The 22,092-nt window shown below is 50.2% G+C and overlaps 1 protein-coding gene across 1 annotated transcript in view; it reads left to right on the top strand.

Moving 5' to 3' along the window:
• The window catches only part of LOC119096003 (endocuticle structural glycoprotein SgAbd-4), a gene marked incomplete in the record, with an annotated part of 132,671 nt that extends 113,068 nt beyond the window's left edge, over positions 1–19,603 (top strand). Inside the window, 1 exon segment of the mRNA XM_037218875.1 lies at positions 19,079–19,603. Coding sequence (XP_037074770.1) covers positions 19,079–19,454 — 376 coding nt within the window.
• Between the last annotated feature and the right edge of the window lie 2,489 nt (positions 19,604–22,092).

The raw sequence follows: 22,092 nt of genomic DNA, 5'->3' as shown, positions 1-22,092 counted from the left end.
ACGCGATGCACGTGAGGCCAACGTCATGATCACGTGGGCAAATTGCGAAAAAGCATCTTGCCGCAATACCCGTGTTAACGATACGTTGGTAAATGTTCTGATGCAGTAACTTAGGATTTCTACCTTTTGTGAAATTATTCATCACTGGCGACTTTACATATTAGCCACAACTGTGCCTTCGTCCCTGGAAAGCCAATCCTGGACAAGCATGACAGTTTTAATTTCTCGTAATTTTTTGACAGGAGTTTTAAAAATTTTTGGATTAGTTTAGAACATTGCAAGTTATGTTTAATATTCGTTGACTATTATAAGGATAAGTCGTTACATGATGCGTAACCTATAACCACATATCGGCAAACTACACATACAAATACAAACCAAATGCCGACCAAGTATAAGAAGCCAATCCTGCAAGGTCCTCGCATACATATTGCACGTGTCGGCACAATGAAGACGCATAGCAGCTTGGGCGTGTCTGGTAATGGTCTCATACGTTGTTGCCGAATCAAGACATATGGGTTCAGCATTGCAGTTTAGGTAATGAAGTGCGCTTGTAACTTCGTGGGTTGTATCGGGCCATCTCGGTGCGGGAGTCGTGACCCTCCGGAGCAGCCCACTCCACATGGATCGCCACCAGCCGGTCAGGGTCGCGGCGAGGGAGGACGGCTACATGCATGGCCACTCCCCGCCCCAGGAACGCCTGGTAGAGCGTCATCCAGGATGTCCAAGTCACAGTTCATCTCTCGGAGTGGGGTGCTGGTTCCCATAAAGCGCCTGCGCTCCCCGTCCCCCCTCCCCCAAACGGAGAGGCTGGGCCCGCTGTGCGGCACTTGGCTGAGGGCGGAGGTTAGCTGGGTGGGGGGGGGGGGGGAGTACGGAGGTCAGCTGAGGGTGCGGAGGTCAGCTGAGGGGTACGGAGGTTATCTGGAGGTACTGAGATCGGTTGAGGGGTACAGAGATCAGCTGAGGGGTACGGAGGTTAGCTGAGGGTACGGAGGTTAGCTGGAGGTACGGAGGTTAGCTGGGGTACGGAGGTTAGCTGAGGGATACGGAGGTTAGCTGAGGGGTATGGAGGTCGGCTGAAGGGTATGGAAGTTAGCTGAGTGGTACGAAGGTCAGCTGAGGGGTACGGAGATCGGCTGAGGGGTACGGAAGTTAACTGAGTGGTACGGAGGTCAGCTGAGGGGTACGGAGATCGGCTGAGGGGTACGGAGATCGGCTGAGGGGTACGGAATTTAACTGAATGATACGGAGGTCAGCTGAGGGGTACGGAGGTCAGCTGAGAGGTATGGAGATCGGCTGAGGGGTACGGAAGCTAACTGAGTGGTACGGAGGTCAGCTGAGGGGTACGGAGATCGGCTGAGGGGTACGGAGGTTAGCTGAGGGGTACGAAGGTCAGGTGGGGGTACGGAGGTTAGCTGAGGGGTACGGAGGTCCGCTGGAGGGGGGAGGGGTTACGGAGATCAGCTGGTGGGTACCGCAGTTGGCTGACAGCACGTTAGTCTCAGCGGCAGGTGACTGGTATGGGAACGGTCTAACTGGGCCTGAGATTGGCCGTCCGTGTTGGTGACGCGCCAGAGGCTGTGAGCAATGTAAGACAGGCGTTTGGGACCGCGTTCCGAAGCGTGTGTGCGTCTGGTCTGTGACAGTAATTTGGCAGCTGACAGAGATAGCCAGACTGGAATAGGCGGTCGTGTTGCAGCAGGGAGGTATCTTGACAAAAGTTGTTCAATGCGCTGAAATTTTCCAGTTGTGGTCAACATCTCCGCAGCACGATATTATTAGTGAAGACTAAACCCGCAATGCAGTGCACCTAAAAATGTGATGTACCTTGAGCGTCTTTCTTTTAAGTATCCTGGGGGCATTTCAAACGTCAATTGCAACATTGCTTCATTCTTATCATGCTGAGATCACAACCACAGGTTGCACGTGTGGCACACATACATTATCACCTTTTAAAGGCCGTTCGACAGCGCACGTGGTCCAACCAGGTAAAACAAATGGCGCGTTGTCGAATACCGGCTTGCGACACCTATGGTGTGCTCTGGTCCTCCACCCGGGCACTTCCGTGGACCCGGAGCACCGCCTGTCTCAGAGTCTCAGAGCGAGGTGAGACGCCTCACGCCACAGACGTTATCTCGCCGAGACACCGGCCGGATGGGCTGGGACGACCATGAAGCGCGGGACGATCGGGACCAGCCCGCCTTCGGCTCGTGTCGGGGCGTGACTTGGTCCGAGGCCCGGATGGCTCCCGCTGTCGTGACAGGGGGTCACACCGTCCTTCTGCCGGGGCGGAAGCGAGCGACCGTGACCCGCGGTGGACGTCGGAGCGATCACTGGCTGGTCGCCCCCGACAATGCATCGGCGCTGCTGGTGACCGCTATCTGCGCAATCGGAGGCGCCCTTGCCTTTCACGGCGGGGCCGGGCGCCGGCCGCCCAGGCGGGGACGCCATCGCCTCCCCCTCAGCTGACGTCACGCTGGTCGCCCCGTGGGGTCCGATCACGGCGCATCCCTACTGGCGCCAGACATCCCCACCCTGCTGACGCATCCGCAGCCACTGCCGGCCGCTTACTCTTCAGGTCGGGGTGTGGAGTGCGGAGGAGTGGGTCGTTCCCCTTTGAGCGTTCTCGTCTCTTTGCTATCAGATGGTCATCTAAGAGTGCTCACTCACCAAGCACGTACAGCAGCTATGTCACACTATTACTTATGATCCCATTCGCCGCCGACACTTAGCTGCAGCGAGTTGGTCAACTTCAGGCCCTGCTACCGGGGCGCAACTGTCGAATCCCATGGATTGCGGGCGCTGGGGCTCCGCAAGTTATAGCCTTCCAGACGCCAAGAGGTGCTTTGCAGTCCAACGGCTATCTGGCGGTTAACTGGCATTGGCACACGGACCACCTGTTGCTTCTTTTGGGCAGGTCACCAGAGCGGCACGTGACTGCAGCGACATCTCAGCAGGCGTGCAAGTTGGGAGCGGTGTTATCCTATGGTCGTATGATCACATGATCATGTGATAATGGTTATGTTCAATGTGAGAAACAAAGAGCAGCTTTCGTTTTGTCATGTGTAGCAGTTTGCATTAATTCCGTTCCCCAGGACCAGGTCATATATGTGGCCCGGGCACTCTCGTGTATGTGCTTGGAGAATGATTAGGCAATATCTAGATGCGAGCTCGAGATCAGTATTCAACATGCGACCATTTTGAACTTCGTTCGGTGCCGGCCCCATCCGCAGCGGACCCTGCGGGGGGTGGGGTGGGGGTTGGGGCGTGCGCCTCCACACGTGCGCCGCAGACGATCCGACTCCACCAGACCCGACCCGAGCCGCTGCGTGCAGACTGTGCACCCTCCGGCGGTGCACAGCGGGCCTTGGCCGCCCAGTCGGACAACGCGGGCCCAAGCCGCCCAGCCGGACAGCGCAGGACAGGGCCGCCCAGCCAGACAGCGCACGACAGCGCCGCCCAGCCAGACAGGGCAGGACAGCGCAGGACAGCGCCGCCCAGCCGGACAGCGCGGGCCCAAGCCAGCCAGCCGGATAGCGCAGGACAGTGCTGCCCAGCCAGACAGCGCAGGACAGTGCCACCCAGCCGGATAGCGCGTGACAGTGCCGCCCAGCGAGACAGTACAGGACAGTGTCACCCAGCCGGACAGCGCAGGACAGCGCCGCCCAGCCGAATAGCGCCGCCCAGCCAGACAGCGCAGGACAGCGCCGCCCAGCCAGACAGGGCAAGACAGCGCAGGACAGCGCCGCCCAGCCAGACAGCGCAGGGACCTTTGGGGGTCGGGGCGGCTCGGTCAGCGGCGCCGCCGCCGTCCATCCGCGGGCGTTGCCCACGCGGCCCATTTCGTGCTGCGCCCCAGGCGGGAGGTGTACGGCTTGGGCAACGGCTAGACATGTTCCACCGATGCTAGACTGGTTCATTGAAGCGCGAAATTGGCGGCGGTGTGCGCTCGTATGCACCGTGACTGGGGTCGTGTATTTACCGTGATTTAATTAGTGGGGTTGGGCTGCAACCGACAATGTGTTTGGGCAATGCCTCGAGGCACCGACTTAGAGCTTCGTGTTAACCTAGCCCAGATAAGATTTGGAAATCGTGGCACTCCTATCGGTTATACATACCAAAATTAATTCTTACAAAATTAACAAAACCATGCGGTCACGCTACTAGGTTCCTTTAACGAGTAATTTTACCGTTTGTAGCACAGTCATGAACCCCGTGTTATTTTGCTGAGTTATCGACCCTCAGTCAACCGGGAGGTATTGGTTAGACAACGTTATAGAGCAAACATTGGTAATATTGTTAACACCTAGGGTTTCAAGCTGTGCTTATTATGATCACGAGTGAGCATAAGCTTAACCTCTCGGTCCATATTCGGTGATCGCACACGCAGGCTCACGCCAGACTAGTGGCTCAGTCTAAAATGCTCAAACAGTACCCCCCGAAACATTAAAGGCCGATAATTCAGCGTAAGAATTCTGCGCTCACTGTGCCAACAAATAAGGCACTGAAAACCCTTGTACGCCAAATGAGAATGAAGCGAGACATTAAACAAAATGTGAGCTCACGAATATATGAACATATGAACATATGAGAACACCAATGAACAACTTCCCCAGGCGCTTGGCGGGTAGTCATCCCTCTACAACGTCTCACAACGGCCCCAGAAACAGAACAAATTGCTCGAAGTGTCCGGCAGTCCCTGACGGTATGTAAAAGAGACTCATACGCAGACAAAGTAAAAGTAAAGAAGAGACACAGCCGAAACATCCCTAAACACCCATGAAGGTGTCTTACATCATAAGGAACTGCAGGGTTTTTTTCTACGGACTGGGCTCTGCGCTGGACGAGGTGAGGTGGTCCGTTAGGGAGGGTCCTGAGGGTTGGGCAACCGCACTGACTCTGGCGAGGCCGTCACAGCGCCGGCTCCGACGGCGAGTACCGTGCCGCAGCGTCGGGCGGGGCCTGCCGTTACATCAGCTCCGGTGGGGTCCGGTCGCTGGGCGATGTTGGGACCAGCCGTTGCGTCGGCATAATAAGGTCGGTCACTCCACTGATTCTAACCGGGCCGTTCTAACACTCACGGCCCCGGCTTCGATAAGACAGGCGTCTGGTCCTGATAGGTCTGCCGTTACGGACCGCTCACTGCTTCGGCTTTGGCAAGACTGGCATCTGCACTGGTCCTGACTGGTCTGCCGTTACGGAACGCTCACTGCCTCGGCTTTTGTAAGACTGGCATCTGCACTGGTCCTGACTGGTCTGCCGTTACGGAACGCTCACTGCTTCGGCTCTGGCAAGACTGGCATATGCGCTGTTTCTGATGGGTCTGCCGTTACGCCATGGCTCTGGTGGAATTGGCCGCCACGTGATGGCCCTCGCGAAATCGGATTCTTCACTGGGCTCGGTGGACCCGGCTGATGCGCTGGTTCCAGTGAGCCCGGCCGCTTTGTTTTACGTAAAGATTAAATCTAATCAAGCCTGATCATGTCTTACCTGAAATACGGCCTTATTTGGCGATAGCAAAGGATGTGTTGAATCAAATGGGATGTGGACCACACATCGCGACACACATACCAGAGTAGCACATCATCCAGCTCACACGGCAACAGGCCGACCTGCATCGGGCAATAAACTTTACTACGAGCTACGTTCGTGTCGTGCTCTTCTACGTACCTTTCTGCCAACAGATGGTGTTGCCGTCCGTAGCATTTAACTCGTTAGTTGTCCTGCCTGCACATACGCTTATGCAATCCGTTAACTTGCTGGAAAACTTTTTTACAGCCTATTACGACGCTCGCTTTAATTTTGGTTTCACTGTTTAGTGTGTTCGGCGGTTTCGTGTCTAAACTGAACTCTTATTCTGTTGCTTCTCTGTGTGTAGAGGGGATAAAGAGCGCGGTAAAACTAAATCTGGTCGGTAGCTTCAGGGTATATTACACTTCCGGAACGGTTCACTCACCAATGTTATTGTTACACCACTCATGCGTATCGACTCCACATGCTTTGAAGAACATCCCCGCCCCGATGAAAGACTTGGGCGGCAGGAAGATTCGACGAGGGAAATGTTATCGCATTATGGAGTGTTTCAATCGTTTCAAGGTTATCGTTAGGGGGTCAAATTGATATTCCCCATAATGTCATAAGAATCATCGATTCTGTATTATACCTTGTCCTGATATAGGGTCGATGCCCCTCACCGTATGTTTTTTTTTAGGGTACCCCTCCGGAATGTCATGGAATCGCGCTCAAATTTTCGGTAGCCCGGCACCTGCGTACAGGGTTTTGACACCAAAAACGTGTTCGCAGCCTTTCCGGTTTCGGTGCAGCGGCGGTTTTGCAGTGGAACGTTCCACGTTTCAAGATATTGTAGTAAGCATCACATATGATGTTATAAGCTCACTATTGGTATGCTTTCAACTGGTAGCTAGCCGGTAGTTACAGTGACTCTAGAGGGACTGGTCGCTGCACTGGCTCTGAAAGAAATTTCAGCTGCACTGGTCATGCTGGGGGCTGCCGTTACACTATGGCTCTGGTGGGACCGGTCGCCATGTGATGGCTCTCAAGCGTGTATGACCTTTGCTAATCTTCAGTGTTTCATTTGCCTAAAAGTTATCATGATGAAGTGACTTTTGATCGTGTTCAAGGATTCAGCATTTTTTTGGGTGCATTTCTTAAAGTGTCAAAGGACTACTTAATGCTCGCTAAAAGGTACATGACACTACACTCTAAAAAAAAATGCAAAAAAGGTGATTCACCGAAGCTGTACATTGGGCTTACGGGCAGGTTTTTTTCAGTGTGTCGCACATCACAAAGAAAACGCTGTTTATCACACACAAAACTGAAAACATGCAGGGACGGATCTAGCCGGGAGTTGTTTTTTTTTGGGGGGGGGGGGCAACCGTTCGTCGCCAACTGGCTGATGTGGGATCCGAGGTCCAGTGCATGGTGCCTCTCGCGAGTGCCTAGTAGGGACACCATTCAAGCACCGAAATGCTTTTGAAATTTATATATACAGTATGCATGTTTACAAAGCTCCTAACATAAGATACTACTTTCAAGAGCCAACTGGTCAGATGGGGTTTATGAAACGGAAAGAAATGTTTGATACCGCACCGTCAAAGTTAAAACAGACGGCAAGTAGACGAAACTTTTATGAAGTTCTGGGAATGTTTGGGGGGGGGGGGCCAAAACATACTCTCAGTTTTTTGGGGGGCCATGGCCCCGTGGCCCCCCCCCCCCCCCCCCCCGCCCAGGATCCGCCTATGAATACATGACACGAACCTAGAAAACTGAACTATAAAAGAATCTAGAAGTATTGAATTAAAGCAGCTATGGAAACACTGAAACGCAGACAAAATCTAGCAACACTGAAATGAAGAATAACATAGAAATGTTGAAATACCGAAAAATACGGACAGATGGAAAAAATGCCTCTAAAAGCAAGACGGCATAGTTTCTTAATACCTAAAGCAATTTTAAGAAAACTGCCTTGCATTTTGAGGCCGGATAATACGGCTACAAGCGCTTTCAAATACTATTCGTATGTAACGCAGTAATCCGTAATTCCATTCCTATACATGCCGTAGAGGTTGCAATGAAGCGACAGAACTTTTGTGCGACTCTGGATGTGCTCACGCATGTAAGTGGTTGCAGGCGAAACAGTAACAGCTGCAAAGAATCGAAGTCGCTTTGGGCTTGACCTTACGTGAGGCTGGATCTTACATTATAGGGTTCTAATACCATTAGCTGAAGTGTAATTGTGCAGTATGTTAACATAAACGTCAGTGGAACACTTTTATCGTATTGCAATTACTTTTCATAAAAATGCCGCTGTCTTCGCGAACACCGGCTAACTAATGGCACAGTTGGATATCTCCGAGAGACATTCGAAATATGACAGAAAGCCTGGGCACGAAGGCATATGCTGATGGTCATGGCCGCGAAGGCTGCTGACCATCCGAGACGCCCAGAGCACGCACCCGACCAGGGTCAACTCGGCATTGGCCTGGATCCGACATGACTGCCGACACCCGACGGCCACGGAGGGCATTATGCAGCTCAGTGCTAACGCGGGCGCTAATGGGGCGGCCGTGCCTAACGGGCGTCCCGGCGCCGCCTCCGGTGCCTGCCGCGGTCCAATTACATTCAGCAGCGGCTAATCTGACGCGCCGGCGCTGGGGGTGATGGGTGCTGACGGGGGCGCGGTGGTGGTGGCCGGACCGCGCCTGATTGGCGCGGCGGGGCTGAGCAGGTCAGATGGACAGATGCTGTCCCTCACTGACCTCGGTAACAGGAGGTGTGAGTAACCGGGCAGCAGCAACCGGCGTCACTCTGCTGCCTTCTTGCACGCGGGGGTTAGGGATTCAGGGAGGCATTATTAGTATAGTAGATCATTACCTTCTGGGCTCAGACATAACCATTTGTTAGAAAAGGATGCATTAGATGCACATTATTAGGCCACGATTATAGCGGTTCGCTATCTTACGGGCTGTGTGCATTATGTCTTTCTCTTGTCGCAATCTTTTATAGCAATACTATTGCCGTGTGAAATCTTAAAAACACGCGAGCATGGATATGAGATGAAAGCTGAGGCAAACAAAACACTTCATTCCGTTCGAGTGAAGTCTATTCCGATTTAGACTTACTGAATCCGGGGTCGATCCCGGCCCGGACTTGGGGCAGTAGTCTTTTCCGATTTTAACTCAGTAAAGACTACACAATTCCCAAGTCGAATCTGATGGAACTCGTTCTTGTGACAGCAATCCCAGAGATGGCGTTCCTATACAGGACATATGTATGTCGTATATCTATGGGTTAAATGCATCCCCATGTAAAACAGCCCGATCATGTATTTTGGCAGCATGACAGCGAGATATCCAGTGTTTCAGCCATATCTGAGGAACTAGACTAGCCTGTACATTCGCATTAACGTTCTGTTTGAGTAAACACATCGCTTATCCCAACCAGCGCAGTTGCCTCGATTCAGATTCAAGTCTAGTCCCGCGTTCTGTATAATGTACTGTAAGTCTGAATCAACTAAGGTTTGACTGGTTCCGTAGGTGATTTTGACTCCACTCTTGTTTAAGTACAATCTTGGTCCACATCATTTGACGTCGGAGTGGTGATGTTTATCGTGCGATGTCATGAGTAATTAACTACTGCTCTGAGGTAACTGAACAGTCGGGAAAGAAACACTGAATCAAGCCGATGAGTGCGAAGTGTGGCCGTGACTTAGTCGCGTGCGAACCAAACCACGCCACCTCTGTCGGCCGTCGCCGAGTGACCGTGTCGCCGGCACCCCGCCTCAGGGCTGAAAGGGAGCGGGGTCAGCAGGACGGCCCTGACGCGCGGACGTGCGTTACGCCCGATCCGTACCGCGGCCGGCGATGCGTGCGATGGAAGCGTCGCGTGGGCCCCCGCCGGCTCTATCGCCGCCCATCTGACCGGCCGGCACCCGGAGCAGACGCCGCGCCGACCGCGTCCACAGCGCCTATCGCGAGCCCATCGCCGCCGACGCCAGGTCACTGACGAATGGCTCGCGTCGACCGCGACGAATGGTGCCCCCTGACCCGCCGTCGGGCGAGGGGTCACGTGCCAGAACTGGGCCGGCACGTCCGCACCTTCCTGGCAGGGGGGGGGGGGGGGGCAGGCGTGGTATCGTGTCATCGGGGGACGGGCGCGCGCACCCCGGCCCATATTCAGATCGGACTCCGATGACATCGCGGCTCGGTTGATCTGGAGCTTATTGGAGGCGGCTGAAGGCAGAGCGGGTCAGGGATGTGCGCGATAAGGACGGATGAGTGTGGCGGGGAGGGGTAGGGGGTGCTGGATTCAGGAAGGGGCGAGGGGCACTGCGGGGGAGAGAGGTCTGGGGAGCTATGAATTCCAGTAACAGCAAACCAAGTGCCACTGGTAGCGACGGACTCTTTTATAGGCGTCTTACACATTGCCTTGCCCTCGTACTCCTCAGAAATTATGCGCGCTTGGGGCGAGCTCGAGAGACTTTCGCGGCCATTGTGCAATCAGCGACGCTGGACGGCGTTTGACCTGACCTCGCCGGGTGTTCCCGGGCGAGGTCATCTCGCCTCGGCCCCACCACGGAGCAACCACACCTCAAGATTGCCGGCGGCGGGGCTGGGTGGATCACGCGGCCTCGGCGTGGATTCGCTCGCATCACCCCCGCCGGTGGTTGCTCTCGTGCGGGTCTAGGACAGGGATGGGCAGATGGGTGGGGTGAGGGCTTCAGGGAGGGGCTGGATGGGCGCGACCGTGCAGACGGGAGGCGGGGAGCGGCGTGCAGCTGCAACAGCGGCGAATGCATTTCTTCAACTGGGTCAGACCGAAGCCAGCTGTAAAGATTGATGGCACGGTCCGCCCGTTTGTCCAGCCCTGCCGACCGTACGGGCGGATTAAGATCGCAGGCAGCAGTCTGGATCTGACACAGATGGAGCGATTGGAGCGGCAGGCGAATAGCTCTGTCCAGCAGCGTGTCAGATGTTCGAGCAGCGTGAGGCCGATCGCGCCTGACCGGGTGGGGGGGAGGGGGGGGGCACGGGCCTGGTTCGTCACAGGGAGGGAGGGGTGCATGTCGGCTGCGTCACGAAGCCGATCCATCTGTAGGGGATATGACTGCGGGCGGGGAAACGACGCTAGACGCATCGCGGGTCAAACGGGCGCTCGACAGTCGGATCAGGCGAGATCGTGCGAGTCGGATTAGGCGAGAGCGTGATCCGTGATCTGGCGCGTGATGCGTGATCTGCTGCGTGATCCAGGATCTGATGTGTCATCCGTGATCCAACGGGTGATCCGTGATCTGCCGTGCGATTTGTGATCTGATGCGTGATCCATGATCTGATGTGTCATCCGTGATCTGACGCGCGATCCGTGATCTGTTGCGTGACCGCGATCTGACGCATGATTCGTGATTTGATGTGTGATCCATGATCTGATGTGTGATCCACGATCTGACGCGTCTGTTCGATATTTCTAGCCACTAAAGTGACCGTTCGTTGGCGAGGGTGCAGTGCTATGGCGCCTGGATGAACGTGCATCCGTATGTAGTTGAGGTCCATAAATTTGTGAGGCCTGTTGAATGACCTATGCGCCGCATATCATGCCATGTCGAAAGGGATCCACTATTTCAGCTCACTGCAGGCGCTCCCAACTGTATAATTCCAACTGAAGAGGGTGTTGAATTGTTATGTGACCAACTCGTGTCCGATCAGGAAAGATAGCCGTGTAAACAATACCAACAGATAGGTGCTGACTGGAAGATGAAGCTGCCACCTGCGCAGGCATGCACGCCTCTCGCTGAGCCGAAGGTGTAGCCAGGAACCGGGCAGTGTCTCCGCTGACACGGAGAGCTCTGGCACGAGCAAGACAGAGTGAGGTCTTTTCTGCGATTGGACCTGTGTTGCCCAAATACAGTCCCCATGTAAAACACTTATCTGGAGCTGTCAGCGACTGATACGATACTGTCCACATAAAGGGAGAAAACATGGATGATGGCTTCTGTCAATCAAGATTTGTTGTTTGGTTTCAAGATAGATCAAAATTGAATCCATCAGCAGGGGGAAATGAGCCTCGAGGCATGAGGAACGCATGTGTATTGTGTTTATATTTCGCTGTACTGTTTCTCCTTGTACTTTCCGCTTGAAGTCTTGGTTTGGTAGGTAGTTGGTTACATTATAATCGCATGTAAATGCCAGCGTCTAAAGTCCGCTGATTTCTGATTGGTCGATTACTATTCTGAAGCTAAGCGGAGCTTGTAACAGATACGATGTCACCGTGCGACAATCATTGTACGTGATCCGAGACCTTCCCAGTTATTTTTTCAAAGGAATGTTCCATATTTGAATATATTGAAACAAGCATCAGATATGGTGCAATAAGCTCACTCACAACCATTGGTACATACTTTTCAGTGGAACAGACTGCACTAGACAACACAACTTCTGTTAAGTACACATGCTCCTTAATACGTCATTGTTTGATAACGTCATAGTACCTTGCACAACATTGATTGAGAGCTAATTGACGGCCGTTATACCTGGAAGTCGTGCTCACGAAGGCCAGTTATGAACGACTCGACAATCATATATTTTCGTTGGCCTTGATCGCCGCATGTCTAATGGAATGGTATGATTTGAATGACGTTATTATGGCGTCATGGATGCCTGGGCGGCCTTGAATAGTCCTTCGAAATAGAATGCACATATCATAAACAGCCGCAGGCTAAGAAACTAGGGGGGGTTTATTTCGTAAGAAGTGCAGGGCCGTGAAATGCACCGAATGATCTTCAAGATGACTATTTCAGTCCAAACCCCCATACAAATGTAGAACGCTCCCTTTAAAAAGGGCAGGTCTGTGAACAGGGCAGGGCAGCGAACTGCACTAAATGATCGTCAACATGGCTACTTCGGTTCAAAACCTCACACAAATGAAGGACACTCCCCTTAACGGGTGGGCTGCCGCTGTTGGTCTTCGGATGGCTATGTAACGGCATGGCAGTCCGGAAGACCCTGGTTACCGTGCTGTCCCGACTTTGTGGTTTAGTTACGAATTCAAAGACCAGTAGGTCAACTGGCGGGGTGCATGATCTTGCTGCCGTCAGCCCAGTCCACTTCCATGAACAGGGGTTAGTGCCTTCGGTCACTGCGCTATGGCAACCCCCTCGCCTCGCAAGCCGCTCACCTCGTACCAGAACATGCAACTGGCTCATCCACGTTTACCTCAGGCGTAACTGTAGTCTATGAACGACGTAGATTGAATGACGCCCTGCAGGATGTCCTATGGAAATTTCATATATGTGTCAATGTCTAGCTGTGTTGTCAGGCTGGCAATGGTAGTCCCGCACTCGAAAACTGAATGGTGGGGCCAATAACTCCTCCCAGTGAGCATGAGTCCCGAGCAGCTGCGACTTCTGGTAAAACTATTCTCGTTAGTATCGGCGTTCCATTCATGAATCAGCGTTTCCAGCGATGATTACGGAACGGTTACAAAGGCAGACGGAATCCGCTGAACTGTTGCAGCAATGGCACATTCCACATGCCTCGGGTGGTTGGGGGGGGGGGGGGGGCTGTGTCGACATGGTCTGTAAGTATCCGTTGAGCAGCGATATTAACCAGAGGTCAACAGGCCTGCACCTGTTCCTCAGAGGTCCCAGTGTTTCGCCCAACAAGGGCCTTCCCACCAGCGGCGGGGCCCGTGTCAGGAAAGAGTGCATGAAGTCGATCTCGCTGACTGCAAACTACTGCTTCACACAGTGTTGCCGTGACGACCTCCAAAAAGTGCGCCGATTATCCGGAGATTAAGGTCAGTTTTTCGGAGTGAGGCAGGGCCATCTGATAATCTGTTCCAATGTCTGGTTCGGATTCCCAAATACGGAATCTCTAAGGAAGCCTTGCTCGCGCATTTCAGCTCTACGGCTGTTGACCACCGTCTCGACGTTCTGGTTTTGAATTACATATATATATATATATATATATATATATATATATATATATATATATATATATATTATATATGTGTGTGTGTGTGTGTGTGTGTGTGTGTGTGTGTGTGTGTGTGTGTGTGTGTGTGTGTGTGTGTGTGTGTGTGTGTGTGTGTGTGTGTGTGTGTGTGTGTGTGTGTGTGTGTGTGTGTATGTATATTAGGGACTGGACGGCCCCATGTATATGCTGCCAATCGTTTTGATTTTATACACGGCGCTGTATCTTGCTTGACGAGCAGCTAAAATTTCGAGCAACGTTGAGATGCTGCCCTGACCTTGAATCCGTCAACCTTAAATCGAGGAAACCCGAAATCACTCGACAAGAAGCCGTCCCATCGACTTTTTTACCGAAAAAAGTAATTCCGTCAGTTAAGGTTAACGAAAAGTTTTGCAGAACATTATCAGGACACATATCACATTGACTGACGAAAACACTTAAATATGACTTACCATCTTTCACAAGAGCAGTACGGCTAGCAGTAACCTTGTAATGAAAAACAAACTGACAACAAACCAAAACCAACTAAAGCGCCTCAGTATGTCCTATGACTTGAAACTTTAACGACCTAGTAACATGAACATCCGAACCGCGCCGTTGAAATTAATTACTACTGGCAATTAAACAGGCTGATTGACAATAATTGGCGTTGGCATCGACAATCGTTGGCAATTAAGCAGCCTGATCGACATCGCCAGCTTCGTGCAGACCACAGGAGACATTAAACAGTATAGCTGAACACATAACAACTAACCTGGATTGACCAATTCGGATACTCAAGAAAAGTACAAAGTGTCGTGCCGGGGGCCCGGGTCAGCGTCAATCCAAGTCCATTACCCGCGCCCTCAGCACGGCCAGGGCCACCTGGTATCTCAGCTGCAACGTCCATGAAACGAGAATGAGATTTTAACAGCTTCTGGGCCCTATTCAAGACTCTTGGAGACTTCCGTACTCACATACGGTACCACCACTGACTGTGTTTTTGCTGAGCACCTCAGGGCGAAGAGGCACTGGGGAAGAACGAACAGGAGCAACGCTTCTCCTCGTCTCGTACAGCGCACATGGTAGTGCCCTCCACAACTAGACCATACTGCGGGATGTCCAAGCAAAGGCAAGGCTGAGATGTATCTCCGCCTCCAGCACGACGTCGTTCCACGTGCCTTCCAAGCATCCCTCCGGGGACGCTTCCAGTGACCACGTGACCAGTTCCAGTGACTGTTCCATTCAACTTCAGTCAGGTGTAATGGTGAGACTGAGGTTAAAAGGAGTTTGCTTTTTACTGGAGAGGCTATTTGATGCGGTAGTTTTTGACGCTCCATTCGAATTCCTTGATCACATGAACGTCTTACATTGCATGGATTGTATGAAGATCAAAGGGGGTTAATAACCTAAAAGACTCCGATCGTCCTCCTTTTTTGAGACGCATACATTCTAGCCTAATTATTGGCACTGATTGGGTTTCCAAAGTCAAATTATTCTGATTGGTTTTCGTCGCCATGATATCCGGGGGGTAAAATAAGAACATATAATTGAAATGAACACCAGTGTCCATTTACCTAGGTTTTACATACATAGCTACGTATTCTGAGAATTTGATGTCACCAAGCTCTAATAATTTCTTGACATCTCGCTGGTCGAATTGAACTCCTGACTATTTGCTAAAAACTGATATCCACCTCATGTTATAATTTGTATGTAGCTCAAGGTATTCGTATGTTAAAGATATAGTACATATCTAAAGTACAGTCATTTGCCAGTCAGCAGACCATGGCAACTACGGACAACATCTGGTTAAAGCAGGCATGAGGAAACACTTCAACAGATTTGAGACGGATTAGCAAGAGGATGGAACAAAAAAGTTCAGTTACATGTCTTGTGGCATCATAATTCGTCTAATGAACAAAACTTGATGGATTAAAACAGAAAATGACTAAATCTTGCAACAAATTATGCGTTGAAAGCAGGCAAAGTTAGCAATTGGTTGCCCCACAGGAGAAACTTACTGGCTTTTAAGAGCACGCTTCTTTCCTCTCCCTACACAAAAAGCCGGCATCTTTCGCTGATACACAGAGTCATCCAACTCACCCAGAACACATAAATTTTAATCATGCCCACCAACCTACAAGATTAAACTGCGAAATAAGTAGGACGAGGTGTGCATGTTAACACAGAATTTCGATACCAAACACTTCCGTATTCGCTGCACCAGGTCTGTTCCAAATCCATGTAAGCTACGGTAATGTACCGTGATGGGATAGTGAGCCTAGAATGGCTTAGATTTGTCATTATTGAGCCCCGCCATGAGCTAAGAAACAGCTAAATGGGGGTTTTACAGGGCAAAAATGATGTTAAAAATAGGTTCCGTACTTCTAATTGTTTTCTTCATTCCCCCTGACTTATTCAGTCTTGGGTGCTTATCAAATATGCTTGGGCGACTGGAGAATAAATCCAATTCATGTGTAAAATATTTGCAAGCTTGCAGTTGGAACATTTTGAAGAGAAATTGGTCAACATTTTAAGCCATAGATGGTATCTTTAAAGGCAACCAGAAAGGAACGAAAACTTCACTTGTATCACAATTGTACGATAGAACGAGAAACCAAAGCAATCAACACGTGCCCGGGTGGCCGGCTAGATACCCCGCGCTCAGGTCGAGGGGTCAATATGACCACCACCACCACCCCCATCCCCACGCTGAGGTCTCGGAAACTAAGAAAGCTAGAGACACCAAATTTACAGGGTGCGTTGACCTGTACGTAAACTCACTTAGGTCAGAGCTTGAGGTTCCTAGGTTATGACCTTGGGGTCAAAAAAGGTCAAACAAGGTCGAATTTCAGGCTGGCCTCCAAAATGCCCCAGAACCTAGATAACTGTTTCTAAGCAAAAGTATACATCCTCATATAATGTCAGTGACCTTTTTTGGCCTTTTGAAGGTCATGGTGACAAAATCATAGAAAACTGCTCCGAGTTTTACATTTGAATAAGCGACAAAGATTACGCTAGGCAGTATGCTCCTAAAAACTAAACGTTGATAGTCATTTTAGGTCAACGACCTATTCTAACCTCTAAGAGGTCCATGAAAGATGCATAAGACGGTTCCTGCCATCAATACATTCGAAATGAGCACCAGAAACCATCCCATACAGCAAGCCCTAGAGTAATAAAAAAGGCAGGTTATGACTTTCGTATGACCTTCATACCTGACCTTAGATCAACTTGATTTGCTCATTCAATATTTGTGTTGCCTAAGAAAGCATCTCAGAGATAACGGCTTCGTCTAACACTCCGTTGTTGCGTCCGATTGAACGATTCCTTATAACTGAACTTTGCTGAGACCAGACTTTGACCTGTCATAGGTCAGTGACCTTACAAGTTACATCTAAATTTTGATGTCTAACGATCCGCTATTCCCTTGTCTACAGCTATGCGAAATTTGGCGCGGCCACGCCGCGTCGTTCAGATCCCATTCGGGAAAAGCCTTCGCGGGGGTCAATTTAACCACCCACCCCACCCAAGCGTGTGTTTAACAAAAGTATGAAGCGCCATAGATTTGGTAAAATCTGTAACTAGCTTATTTGACTACAATTCTGCGAAAATGCGTCCTCAAACGATGATATTCGACTTTACATTGCATTAGAAGACATTTCTTGAATTTTGTACTCCTGCATTTCGGGAGTGGTGCTACTTAGTGATCACGTTTCTTCGAGTAACAGAAATACATGGAGTAAAATTTTCTACCAGACTTTGCTGGTCTTTTTACCAGGTTTTGCTTTGGTGGTGTGGTGCTGCCGTCGTGCGACCAAAAAAAAAATGGGGGATGTGTGAAAACCTTGCATTTGGCACGCGGCTACAAAGTGTGATGTATTTCGTTAACAAACCAAGCTTAATGCATGCAAGCGGCTGAAGTCGCCGGGGCTTTCGGGCTTGAAGGTCACAGAGGAAGGGTCTGGTGCCCTTCCTATGTGCATACAAAGACATAATCAGATATAGGCAGGATATATCCATAGGTGTCCAGGTCCTGCGGAGCCTTGCTTATGCTTGATGGTTTCAAGTGAGTTCGGTTTTGGATGACGTCTTAAAACTTCGGAAAGAGAAACATGGGTTTGGTATCGCGGTTGGAAAGTATAGGGTAGGAGAGAAAAAGTAACATACAATATGGGAACGAGGGTTTAAAGATTATTCCCTATAAAGTGTTGCTTTACACCACACTAAGTCGGCAAATCTAGAACACTGGAATAAACTCATCATTTTAGATTTCCCAGGATACATCACCGTTATATGCATTGGCTCAGCCTCCGATGAGACCGTACGGTGAACCTCCAGCCATTGTCCAGCCGCCCTGCCAGATTCTGGCCGCCCTCCACTGACCTTGTCCGTGTAAAAGTGTAACGCTGCGGGGATGGTGAGTGTACTCCTCGCCAATTATCAGCTGGCCAGTCGGGCCGGTATATAAGGCCCCGCTGACCGGTGCAGGGCATCACTGGATCCCTGCACTCCGCAGAACACACACCATACTCCGAGATGAAGCTGGTGAGTACGTGTTCTAGAACAAGCCATTCCACTGCTGCGTCTTCTGAGAGTAGCACGCAGATAACCTGGCAAGGATATTTGTCCTTTTATAGAACATTTTTGGATACCAGAAGTTAATACAGCCTAGTGTGTTGAAACAGAACCAAAAGATGGCTTAGCACAACGTGGTAATTTGGCACAATCCCCTTTTCAAACTGAGCAAAACTACCATAACTTCGCGAGTTTCTGTACAACATCACATGTAAAAGTAACTTGATTGCTGCGCGTTCTGAGGACAGATCGTTTTGTTTCAGTTCATCGTTGCTGCCGTCCTGGCCGTTGCTGCCGCTGACAGGCGGCCTGCTCCGGCCTCATACTCCGCCCCTGCTCCGCCCTCGTACTCCGCCCCTGCTCCGCCCTCGTACCCTGCCCCTGCCCAGCCCTCGTACTCTGCCCCTGCTGCCCCCAAGTACGCCCCCAAGGTGATCGAGATCCTGAGCCAGGAGTTCGACCTGCGTGACGACCAGTCATACGACGCCAGGTGAGATGAATAAGCTTTTTTCCCCACCAGCGTTTTCACAGTTCTTATGACCGTAACTTTAAATGAAGTCATGTAAGTCGGCGGAGAATTGTTCTTGTAAATACTCTTATGCATCGTATGCAACTTTCAGGTTTCTGATCGTTTTCCGCTCTAAATTTAAGCTATTGCAGTACGGACTGTGGCTAACACCACCACATTTTTAGCTTGACCAAGGCTTTCAGTTCATTACAAAATAAATCTTATGCACTCCCAACATGATATCTATTTCCCTAAAAAGCTGTTTTCCATTCAAGCAAAGCCACGCGCCTGCTTAGCCCCGTCCCATTTTCGATGTCACCCCCTAGGGAAAGTCCCTGCTGCATTCAGTTTAGGCAACCCAAAAAGTGATAAAGAATAAAGCTGCCGCCCTCCACCCTCACCCCTCAATCTCCAAAAGTGTATGTAAAATGCAACCCTTATCTTAAACTTGCATGTCAATGTAACGCTTGGACCTTGCCGACCGCAGTGCGCTCTGTAATAACGCTTCCTTTTTCCCCAGCTACCAGACGGAGAACGGCATCTACGCCTCCGAGTCGGGCCAGGCCGTGGCCGGCTACGGAGATGAGCAGAGCTACGCCGTCCAGGGCCAGTACAGCTACACCGGCGACGACGGTGTCAGCTACACCGTGTCGTACGTGGCCGACGCCAACGGCTTCCAGCCGCAGGGTGACCACCTGCCGACCCCCGTGCCCACCGAGTACCCGACCCCTGAGGTGCCGGCGACCCAGGCTAGCTACCAGGCGGCCCCTGCCCCCAGGTACCAGCCTGCCCCTGCCCCTAGCTACCAGGCTGCCCCTGCCCCCAGCTACCAGGCTGCCCCTGCCCCCAGCTATCAGCCCGCCCCCGCACCCCAGTACCAGGCCAGATACCAGTGATTCTGAGTCAAGTCCTCTCTGTCCATCGTTGGGATAAGAGCAGTGTACACCGACTACGCTTACATGTTTGTCTATTTATTGTGATGTATGAAATGAGTGTTATGTTTGATTGCGTTGCGTGACCGTTTCGTTTCAATACATGTGCATTTCACAAGAAGTACTTCATGTTTGTTGGAGATGAAAGCAGCATGTTGAAGCCTACTGGAGCACGCTATATAAACTGGCGCTGGCCGCCGGGCTGGCGACGGTGGTCTTTTCATGTTCGCGGATGGACTCCTGTCATTCGCGTTGGAACTAAACATCCAGTGGTGTGCGACCCCAATGCGCATGTAAGTGTTGTGCTTGAAAAAATGACAGATTGTGTGAAGAATTCATGAAATGACCAAGTTGGTTATGCGGTAAAGAAATTGCACGATTGCTGAAATCGGCGGTAGGGTGATTCCAGGTCATACGTTCGGTCAATGTACTTCTTGCCCTGTTTTTTAAGGCACATCAAGGCTGTTTCTGAATTGACCGAATACGTAAGCTACAAATGTGTACCTTAAGTAAGCTATACAAAGACAGCTATGAGATGTCGACCAAAAGAACATTGGGCGCCCAGTCTCGCTCTCAAAGAAGGGCGAAACCATACATTAGTTGTCAAAGAGCCGTTGTCAAGGATTTCCTGTAAATTTTTACGCATATTGAAGTAATGAGAGAGGCTTCTGAACTTAAAGTAGTGCACCGAATGATATTCACGCGGACAAGAAAAGTACTCGCAGCACAGCAAGGTTCTCAATGCTCGGCCACTTAAAATGTAACCTGCAAAGGCCCTGGTGGCGAAAAATAATGACATACCCAGGGTTCATGAATTACAAAGACGCTGTAGTGTTATCTATGCACTTTGGAGGCAGCTGTTGATAGCACTTTGACATTGTTAAAACAGTTGTTACCACTCATTCATAAATTATAAGCTGCTGTTTCATAGGGTGGACAGAGTAGTCCACTAATGTCGTACGTTGTGATGGCACGGGTCAACAGCTGTGGCACTACCTCAGTGCTGTACTGTGGCATGACATAATGAGCAACGATATGGTTTTTGTGCTGCAATCCATGCCGCATTCATAATGAATTCTAGCATGAAAAGATGGGTCAAGCATGCGCTCTTGTATTGACTTCCCATCTGACATACGACTGACCAAAAACTCATTGTACAATTTGCAAATGACTTTCAGCAAACAGACAACCAATCAGTGGCATCACTTGCTCAGCCTGTTTTGGGAATCCACAAAACGTAGATGAGAAGGATGCAAACACATTCTCCGCTTCCACAGTCATGCAACATGCTGCATCCATCAGGCTGCTTTAATGAAAATAACAGAAAAATTTAAAGGTGGTGAATCGACACTGCAAACGTGCTGACATTGCACAAGGATGGAAACATGATAAAGGCATGTAGTTATGGCTGGATGGGATTAATGTAATTCTTCCCCTGTTTTTTAAGGCACATCAAGGCTGTTTCTGAAATGACCGAATACGTATGCTACAAATGCGTACCTTAAGTAAGCTATACAATGACAGCTATGAGATGTCGACCAACAGAACATTGGGCGCTCAGTCTCGCTCTCAAAGAAGGGCGAAATCATACATTAGTTGTCAAGTAGCAGTTGTCAAGGATTTCCTGTAAATTTTTACGCATATTGAAGTAATGAGAGAGGCTTCTGAACTTAAAGTAGTGCACCGAATGGTATTCGCGCGGAAAAGAAAAGTACTCGCAGCACAGCAAGGTTTTCGATGCTCGGCGACTTAAAAGATAGCCTAGAAGTGCCCTGGTGGCAAAAAATAATGACATACCCAGAGTTCACGACCTACACTGACGCTGTAGTGCTATCTGTGTATCTTTGGAGGCATTTTTGTGCAATGTTGTGACAATATTGTAAATTATGAGGAATATCAAGTCATGGCTTAAATTATGTATATATAAAAATTATGTTATTATGACAATCTATAAATTATGAGTGGGCAAACAAAAGCCGAAAACCAACCCCCAGTTTTTCTCATTAGATTTAGGCCACTTTATTTTGATGGTAGCCAGTACCTGCTTTTTATTGTGTATAAGTTATTAAAGTTTTTTATTTAAGTGGTATAGTAGTCATGCACAGGCCACCTCGCAGATAATTAAAACTAGTAGTTGTGTGTTGGTCAAATTTACCTGCCTTTCTGTAACCTTGCAGCCAACAGGATTGGGACACCATGCCAAACTTTGGGGGGCTCAACTCAGCATTGGAGGACGGGGGGAAAACGTTCTTGCATAGAATACAAATCGACACCCAAGACGAACATCCTAAAAAGCATGGTACCTCTACAGCACGTGTTCATGCCACAAAGGGGCATGAATGCCTCATAACCAACTCATGCGCACAAGAACATAAAAGGATATTAAAATGGCAGGAAAATAAAGGTGAAAATGAAGCGTTCCGGCATTGGTCCATCACTGCGTGCCCAACAAGCCTTTTTCTTGACATTGTCAATATCTGTCAGTAGTGCTTCGTGTGTTTCATAGATTGTTTGAGAACTGCGCTAGTCACGTGCAGTTTGTCTTAACAATGTCATATATTCGTGCACTGAGCTTTATAAGCTGAACGTGCAATAAATACTT

Source organism: Pollicipes pollicipes, unplaced genomic scaffold (assembly GCF_011947565.3).
Source record: "Pollicipes pollicipes isolate AB1234 unplaced genomic scaffold, Ppol_2.1 Scaffold_4219;HRSCAF=4965_pilon_pilon_pilon, whole genome shotgun sequence".
Taxonomy (NCBI): Eukaryota; Metazoa; Arthropoda; class Thecostraca; order Pollicipedomorpha; family Pollicipedidae; genus Pollicipes; species Pollicipes pollicipes.
This window is presented reverse-complemented; position numbering and strand designations above follow the sequence as displayed.